The 9,763-nt window shown below is 43.8% G+C and overlaps 1 protein-coding gene across 1 annotated transcript; it reads left to right on the plus strand.

Moving 5' to 3' along the window:
* The first annotated feature begins 3,696 nt into the window (after positions 1-3,696).
* Positions 3,697-5,538, plus strand: LOC145394918 (uncharacterized). Its single transcript, XM_080268668.1, has one exon. It carries the CDS (start codon positions 3,697-3,699, stop codon positions 5,536-5,538), a length of 1,842 nt encoding a protein of 613 aa, XP_080124794.1.
* The last annotated feature ends 4,225 nt before the right edge of the window (positions 5,539-9,763 follow it).

Below are 9,763 nucleotides of genomic sequence, written 5' to 3' on the forward strand. Positions count from 1 at the left end.
AGTGCGTGCGATACACCCACATCGGGCCCGGACCTACTTCCCAAAGTGGGACAGATTGTAGGTCACAGCAACACCTGTCAACACCTTCTCCCTGTCTCCCTGGTCAGTTACCTGCCAGTCACGATAGAAGGTGGATGTAGCTAGCAGTAACGAGAGCATTCTTCCTCCAACCATACTGTTGCAATACATGCTATGTTCTGTTATGTTTTTATGGCTAGGATATTTTTAGTGTATAAAAAATAAATGAATAATAACTTAGAAATTATATATATATATATATATATATATATATATAAGATTTCAGGTTCTTCAAACTCGTGTAATTTTCCCGAGGAAAATGAACTCGTGTCATTTTCCTTAGGTAAATGACACGAGTTTGTAAAAAAAAAATATCAATCATGAAACAAAATGATAAAAAACCCTCGATGCACTTCCATGGCCAACCACCTGTCTTTCTCATCATCCAGTCGTTTGCCAGTGAGCTACCACGGCCCTTGGAAATGAAAGACATTCAAACCTTAGTTTCCCATATGCCTTTCAGTGAAAAAAAAAAAAAAAGCATAATGAGACTTCAACCATTTCACGATTGACAGCTAGTTATTATCCCATGTACTGTACAGTTATGTGTCTATATGACTTGACCATAACCCTGTAATCCATATCCATGCTTATTACATTCAGTACTGTACAGTTTCAAATGATTGTGAGGAAGGCAGGATAACTGAACCTTGACCCCGCTTTATTGAAACCACCCTTATATAAGCCACCGCATATAGTTATGACATCATTTTAGCCAGGTGTTATCTCATCCATATGTATGTGTGCCTATATGACTTGAACATAACTCTTTCATTCATATCCATGTCTTCCGTACTATACAATGTCAAAGGAATGCGAGGGATGCAGGAAATCTGAAACTTAATCCCCCTAACATGACAACCCCGATATATCACCCACAATATTTGAACATTAGGCTTCTTCGACCTCATCTGACAACAGATTGTTACCGGGTGGTCATCTTCTATAATCACATCTCATGAGTATGGAAATAGATTTATTACACAAAGGAAATAGGTGCAATTCACTCTGCACACTTGATTTCCGGCAGCCCCTCCTTCGTCCGTTTATCCCTTACCCTCACCTGCCCTGTGGTGACCTAAGCGAGCCCTGTGTTTGTCTCCTATCTCCCACCGGTGTTCTCTCTCTCTCTCTCTCTCTCTCTTCTTCAGTACACCCCTTTTTCCCCCCTATGGTTTGCATCCATACCTATATCGACGTATTTTTCTTGTGTGTGTGTGTGTGTGTGTGTGTGTGTGTGTGTGTGTGTGTTCTTACCTTACCTAATTGTATCTTTACAGGAATGAGTCAAGCTCGTACTGTCCCGTGTCTTAAACCATATTTATCGTACATATCCTTAAAATTGTGAATTGTTTTGGCACACACTATTTCATTCGGTAGTGCATTCCACTGATGAATTGCTCTATTTGGGAAACTAAATTTCCTTACGTCTTTATCACCTCTCTTATGCAGTTTTTTGCAGTGTCCTCTTGCTGATGCTTCCCCATAGGTTAAGTAATCATTTATGTCTGTTTTCTCCTTCCCTGATATGCATTTATATAGGATAATCATGTCACCTCTTTTCCTTCTCTCCTGTAGTGTTGGTAAATTCAGTTTATTTAGTCTTTCTTCGTAGCTTAGATCCTTTAAGCTTGGTACCCATCTTGTAGCGGCCCTTTGAACTTTTTCAATCTTGTCTATGTGTTTTTTGAGATGAGGACTCCAGACTACTGATGCATACTCCAGGGTTGGTCTGATGAATGATGTTATTATCTTTCTTAGCATGTCTTCATCTATGTATGTGAATGCTATTCTCATATTTGCAAGCAGTGTATACATGTTGTTATGTCTGTCATGCTATGTCTATGCCATGCTATGTCTATGTCATGCTATGTCTATGTCATGCTATGTCTATGTCATGCTATGTCTATGTCATGCTATGTCTGTTAAGTTGGTGCTAGAGGTGGTAATAATGCCATTTGCCCTTTTTTCCATTTTATGTATATTTAAGAAAAGAATTCATCCTGTGTCGAACTTTGTTCGAATCTCTCAGTAATCAAACCGACCTGATGAAAGGGTTGGCTGTTTATTAACGAGGCAGTGAGAATAAAACCAGCAGTCGAAGAGGTTGTCTTCCTCCTTCCCTTGCCTGTGCCCAGACTTTACTACAAGCTATCTAGGCATTCTCTCGCAACTTATGATGGACGGAAGTGATAGTGGCAAACCGGCATCGTCAACCTCAGCCCGAGGAGACAGCCTTACGACGGAACTTCGTCTGATCCCGGAATTTGTGGTCACTTCGCACTCGGTGGTAGAGTGGATCGAAAAGCTGGAGCTGGTTTGTCGGCTACGAGGGATCTCTGATCTACACACCATTGTGCCACTGCGACTCACAGGCGGGGCTTTCTCTGTTTATCAGCAGCTCAGCAGCGTAGACAAGGGGAACTTCGACACCATAAAGGATGCACTCACCTCGGCATTTGCTGCAGACAAGTTTGTTGCCTATGAGCAGTTTGTGGACCGTAGGCTGCGTGATGGCGAGTCTGTTGACGTGTACTTGGCTGACCTGCGCCACCTGGCTACACGATTTGGAGGAATGACCGACGCCGGTCTATGTTGTGCTTTTTTAGCTGGTCTTCCAGAAGCTGTTCGCCACATTCTGAGAGCTGTTTCACGCATGGAAACAATGGATATTAACCAACTTCTGAACCGTGCTCGAGCTGTTCTAGCTGATAATTACCTCGATGATGGGGCAGCAGCACAACCAGCCGGCTCCAGACAGCACACAGTGGCTCCTGCATTAGTTGGTGTTGGTGGTGTGCGCTGCCATTCCTGTAACCAGCCGAACCACTACGCTCGTGACTGCCAGGCTGGACGCAGTGTGCGCAGAGGTAGAGGTGGGCGAGGTAATGTGCGCTGCTTCAGATGCGGGGGACGAGGCCACATCGCTACCTCATGCTCTTCGGGAAATGGATCAGGAGAGGTGGGACCAGCGCCAGCCTCCTCTCCAGACCGTCAGTGAGAGGCGCTTTACCAGTGACTCGCTTGGTTGTTGATGGAAAGAACTGTGATGCCCTGGTAGACACCGGCTGTACTCAGAGTATTGCACACGTTTCCATGTGCTCACGCTGGACCAAAGGAAATATCAGTGTGAGGACAGTAAGCGGTGAGCTTTATATGTGTATGGGAACAGGTGTGGTAACAGTCCAGCTATTGTCAGGAGTGTCCGTGTCTGTGAATGTGATTGTAGTGCCTTCCAAGCCGCTTAATTTTGACTTTATTCTGGGCATGAATGGTGTTGAAGCCCTGCAGGGAGTGACAGTGCATTCACCGGACAAAGTGCGATTTGGTATTGAGGAAGTGCAGGCTTCAGCCGTGACAGTACCTACCATACAACGAAATATTGTCGAGAGGGATTTTGAAGTAGCATATGACAGTGCAGCTAAAATGTGGACAGTGTTGTGGAACTGGCGTGACAACTCAGAGCCTCCACGACTACTGAATACTGTCTCTGAATACAGGGTGCCGAATGAAGCTTGAAAAGAATATGAAAATGAACTGTGTGAATGGATTAAGGACGGATGGCTGGTTCCATACAACGAGAGTATACATGGCCCTGTGAAAGGAACTATCCCTCTGATGGCTGTCGTGCAGCAAAACAAGAAAAAAGTATGCCCTGTCCTTGATTTTCGTGAGTTGAATGCCCATCTTAATTTGCACACAGCTGAAGCGGACGTCTGCACTGAGAAGATACGGGAGTGGCGCAGGCGTGGACAGAGGGTCGCTCTCATTGACTTGCGCAAGGCTTACCTACAGATACACGTTCACAGATCGCTATGGTCGTCCCAGACAGTGGTGTTCCGTGGGAGACGTTACTGTTTGACTAGACTGGGCTTTGGACTGAACATCGCACCACTAGTATTGAAGGAGGTCCTGAGTCGTGTGTTGAGCATGGACGAGAAGATAAACCGCGCCACTTCACCATACCTGGACGATATTCTGGTGGACGAAAGTGTGGCGAGTGCAGCAGAAGTGGAATGTCACCTCAGTCGTCACGGCCTGCTCTGCAAACCTCCCGAGATTGTGTCTGAAGGAGCTCGTGTGCTGGGCATTAGAGTCTGGGGGGAGCACGATCGTCTCGTCTGGAAGCGTGATAACGGCGTTGGCAAGCTACCTGAAAAGCTGACTAGGCGGACAGTGTTTTCACTCTGCGGGCAGCTAACGAGTCACCTTCCTGTTTGTGGCTGGTTGCGAGTGGCGGCGTCGTACATTAAAAGACGGGCCAATGAGGTCACGACTGCGTGGGACGGCGAGATTAATGACCTCAGTTTGCACTCGATGCTTGCGGACACGTTGGAGCGGGTGAAGAACTCAGACCCAGCTCGAGGACGATGGGATGTGGCGGGAGACGAAGCTATACTATGGGTAGATGCAAGTTCACTCGCATTGGGAGCTGTGTTGGAGGTGAAAGGTGAAGTTATTGAAGACTCGTGTTGGTTACGACGGGACGAGTGCTCTCACATTAATCTTGCGGAGCTGGACGCTGTTATTAAGGGGATAAATCTTGCAATCTCCTGGAAGATGAAACAGCTGACTCTTATGACTGACTCAAGAACTGTGTTCCACTGGATCGCGGATTCTCTCTCAGGAAAATCTCGTTTGAAGACTAGAGCTTCCAGTGAAATGTTGATCCGTAGGCGCCTAGAGACTTTTAAATCTATCATCATCGAGTATAATCTGTGTCTGGAAGTAAAGTTTGTGTCTTCTACTGAAAACAAAGCAGATGCGCTAACACGAGTACCGAAGAGGTGGATGACACTAGCATATGGGCAGACAAGTTGTGCAGCTGTTGCCAGTATTTCAGACAGGGACATCATTAACATTCATGAAACCAGCGGGCATCCCGGCATCAAGCGTACACTGTACTTCTGCAGAAGGCTCTATCCTACGGTTCAGAGGCAGCAGGTTCGCAGTGTTCTTCAGAGTTGTCAAGAATGTCAATCCTTTGATCCGGCACCAGAGAAGTGGAAGAAAGGGGAGTTGGGGGTTTCAGAGATCTGGAGCAGAGTTAGCATGGACGTCTGTCATGTCAGAAACCAGCACTATCTGACGCTCATCGACTGCGGGCCAACACGTTATGCCATCTGGAAAAGACTCAGGCGGCAAGATGTCATCAGTGTTGCTGAACAGCTAGAGTCTGTGTTTTATGAACGTGGAGCACCTAAGGAGCTATTAACTGACAATGCTGCCAGCTTCCGTAGCTCAACGATCAAAGAGTTCGCCAGGCGTTGGGGTATGGTCATCAGGTATTGGTGTGCCAACGCTCCATCTGGTAATGGAATATCAGAGAGAAATCATCGAACCGTGAAAACTATACTGGCACGGAAAGGCTGTTCCGTAGCTGAAGCAGTGTACCGCTACAACGTTATGCCACGAGGTGATGATGCCTCATCTGCCCCTGCCAACCAGATATTTAGATAAGAGGTCAGACTGCTGGGTATCGACGGAGTAACTCTGCAAGATCAGCCGGTGGAAGAACAACATCGCTTCAGCGTCGGTGATCGTGTATGGATCCGGCATCCCAGCAGACGCTGCGATTCTCGAAGCACAGAGGGCACAGTAACGCGAGTTGTATCTGCCCAGAACGTCGAGGTGGATGGTATGCCTCGTCATGTGCGTGACCTAAGGCTGGCAACATCGCTGTCTACTGCCCCAGAGGATTCACTAGCTGAAGAAAGCCCTGAATCAGAAACAGAAGATGATTTGCTAATTGATGTGAGAGGTCCTTCGAATGAGTCTACGTCAAGTGATACGTCAAGTGAAGACGAAGTAGATAGTCCAGGGAGACCACTGCCCCGTCGAGGTTCTAGGGAGCGCCGTCCAGTACGGCCGTTCCAATATAGTGATCTTTAGAAAATCAGGGGGGAGTGTTATGTCTATGCCATGCTATGTCTATGCCATGCTATGTCTATGTCATGCTATGTCTATGTCATGCTATGTCTATATCATGCTATGTCTATGTCATGCTATGTCTGTTAAGTTGGTGCTAGAGGTGGTAATAATGCCATTTGCCCTTTTTTCCATTTTATGTATATTTAAGAAAAGAATTCATCCTGTGTCGAACTTTGTTCGAATCTCTCAGTAATCAAACCGACCTGATGAAAGGGTTGGCTGTTTATTAACGAGGCAGTGAGAATAAAACCAGCAGTCGAAGAGGTTGTCTTCCTCCTTCCCTTGCCTGTGCCCAGACTTTACTACACATGTTCCGTACCTTCTCACTGATGTGGTCAGCCGGAGATAGTATGTTATCGATAATCACACCTAGGTCCTTCTCTCTTTCTGATGTGTCTAGGATTTTATTTCCTAACGTATAATCCCAATCAGGTCTTTTTCCACTTTTACCAAACTTGATTACATGACACTTGTCCACATTGAATTCCATTTGCCATGTATTACTCCATTCATGAAGTGTATTTAATTCTTCTTGTAGCTCTTTACAAGAGTCTGTGTTAGTAATTCTCCTTTGTATTTTTGCATCATCTGCAAACATATTTAGATAGCTTTCATCTCCAGTGTTACTGTCTATATCATTTATAGACACTAAAAACATGATTGGTGCCAGCACTGAGCCCTGTGGTACTCCACTAGTCACTTCTTTCCATGATGAGTAATTTCCCCTTAGTACTTTTCTCATTTCTCTTCTTATGAGAAAATCTTGCATCCAACAATACAGTTTGCCTCGAATTCCTCCTTGATGGTATAGTTTCCATAAAAGTCTTTGGTGTGGTACTGTGTCAAATGCTTTCTTGAAATCTAAATAGATACTGTCCACCCATCCTTCTCTTTCCTGTAATGTGTCTGTTACTCTGTCATAGTAGCTCAACAGATTAGTAACACATGATTTTCCTTTTCTGAAACCAAACTGTCTTTCTGTTATCATATTGTGTTCTAAATTATTTACCCAAGCTTTTCTTATAAGCTTTTCTAATACCATGCTTACAACACTGGTTAATGATACTGGTCGGTAGTTGAGTGGATTTTGTCTATTCCCTTTCTTGAATAAGGGAACAATGTTTGCTTTCCTCCAAATATCAGGTAGTTTACCTTGACTCAAGGATTTCTTGAAAATAAAAAATAATGGTTTACTTAACTCCTTTGCACATTCATGTAGTACCCAACATGAAATTTCATCAGGACCATTTGCTTTTCCTTTGTCTAATTTACTTAGCTCCTCCTGTATTACTTTCTCTGATGTTTGTATTTCTGGTAGTAAGTGTGGGCATGCTTGTTCCACATAGTCCCTCTCAAAATTTTTTTCCTCTGTAAAAACTGATTGGAATTTCTTGTTTAGTGCTTCACAAATATCCTTCTCTTGTGTATAGGTGATTCCCTCGTCCGTAATGGATTGTATTTTATCTCTTACTTTGGTTTAGCTTCTGATGTAGCTGTTAAATAGCTTCGGTTGATCACTACTTTTATTTACGATATCCTCCTCAAACTGTTTTTGGGCTTCCCTCCTTATTCTTGTATAATCGTTTCTTGCCTGTTTGTAATTATTATATGCCCTTTCACTATTGTGTCTTCTGTATCTATTCCACAACAAATCTCTTCTTTCTTTTGATTTTTTACATTCTGTATTGAACCATTTTTTTTCTTTTCTGCTTCTTTGTGCTGTGGGATGTACTTCTCGACTCCCATTTCATAAAGTTCACAGAATTTTTTATATATAGCATTTAAATCTTGTCCTCTAAGCTCCTTTCCCCAATCAATTTCTAAGAAGTACTTCTTTAGGTCATGATAGTTTCCCTTTTTATAGTTTAGGCTCTTTTTGTAACTTTCATTGCTGTTAACTATGTCATATGCACTCCTGAAGTTGCAATTTAGTACTGCATGGTCGCTTTTGCCGAATGAAGGTTTTTTTTTATGCGAGGAAGAAGGAACCAAAGGCCAGGGAGGGTGGTATATTAAATTGTCAATATCGTTTTCTTGCCTAGTAAATACCGTATGAAATCTAGCATTGAGGGTACATCGAATCCTCTTTTTCTGGTGCTTTCCCTTACATGTTGGGTTAGGAAAAACTCTTGCGCGAGATCCTGGAGCTTTTGGTCCCAACAACTTTCATGGCTTATTATATCTAGAGTATTCCAATTTATATTTGTATTAAAATCTCCAGTTAGTATAATTCTTTCCGATTTCTCTTCCATTTTATGTAGTAATGCTCTTAAACTCTGAATTGTATTCTCTGCCAGGTCCTCATATTCGTCTCTTTCCCATGTTTGATTTGGGTCTTACACACACACACACACACACACACACACACACACACACACACACACACACACACACACACACGACAAATTCTTAGTGCCACTAGCTAGCTAACTTGTGAACGTACGAGGGCATTCTAGTGAGCTATTATCAGGTGTACAGTTATGTCGATGTGTCGGTGTGACTTGAACATCACCCTGTCATTCATACCCATGCTATATTCATATCCACATATTGTTCTTATTTTCCACGGTCCTCATCAGCCACGTACTTTATCAATACACCCATTTCCCGATGTGCTTTACATTTGTATTGGCGTATTCAGTTTACTTTAGGGTCTGCTCTGATGCTCCATTTTCCCTCACACTCGGTAAATGTAGGATGCTTTGTGTCACCATTACCACGGTGTTTTAGGAAAAAAAAATGTTTACCAGAGGATGTGTCGAGTCCACTGATATATATTTCATGTTGTTTTGCGGGAGCTGAGTTTTGGCGAGATAGCCGCACAGGCAAAGGATCCCTTTCAACTAAATACCGCAGCCAACGGGCAGCTTGTACAGCTCCCTGTGTGTATTGCTGACTGGCTTGAAGAGAGTTTCAGTGTATCTGACAGCTGATCCTTGTACTTAAGCTGTTAATCTTTCCTCTCCATTGGGCTCCTCTGATCACAACCTTATCACCTTAACCTGTCCTATTGCTCCAGCGAGGCCTGTCGACCCTCCCAACTAGAATCGGTTGTGGCATTTTGGAGCTGGTGATTGGGAGGTCCTTTAGCACTGTGTCTGATTTTCCATGGACGGGAGCCATCTAAGTGTGCCTTGCATTACAGAGGTCAGTCTCTCGGTCATGGAAGCATACATTCCTTTCTCGTATCCTTTGACTGATGCCCCCAAAAAACTTGGTTTAATCATGCTTGTTCTAATGCTGTCCACAACAAGGAGAGGGCCTACAAAAAGTACCGGAGCTAACCCACTCCTGAATTTCATCTCTTCTATGTTTCTGCCAGGAATAGTGCCAAGTCTGTTCTTTGCTCTGCTAAAAATAATTTCATTCGTACTAAATGTTCTGAACTCTCCAACTCGAATTCTTCCCATTCCTTCTGGCAACTTGCCAAAAACCATTCTAACAACTTAACCTCATCATTCTTTCCTCATCTTTTCCACCCCAGTGGTTCTGTATCTATTTTTTCTACTAATAAAGCAGATTTCTTCGTTCAGACTTTTGTCTGCAGTTTCACTTTAGACAGTTCCCATGTCGTTCCTCAATCGCTTCCCCCCCTGTCTTCCTCATGGCTGACATTAAGATTTCTTCGATTGATTTTTTTTTTTTTCTGCCATCACTGGCCTCAATACTAACAAGGCATATAGGCCTGATGAGGTCCCTCCTGTTGTCCTCAAGAACTGCGCTTCTGTGCTTAAACCCTGCCTTCGTTAACCTT

This window comes from Coenobita brevimanus, chromosome 29 (genome assembly GCF_032717465.1).
Source record: "Coenobita brevimanus isolate Jiangsu-jjx chromosome 29, ASM3271746v2, whole genome shotgun sequence".
Lineage (NCBI taxonomy): Eukaryota > Metazoa > Arthropoda > Malacostraca > Decapoda > Coenobitidae > Coenobita > Coenobita brevimanus.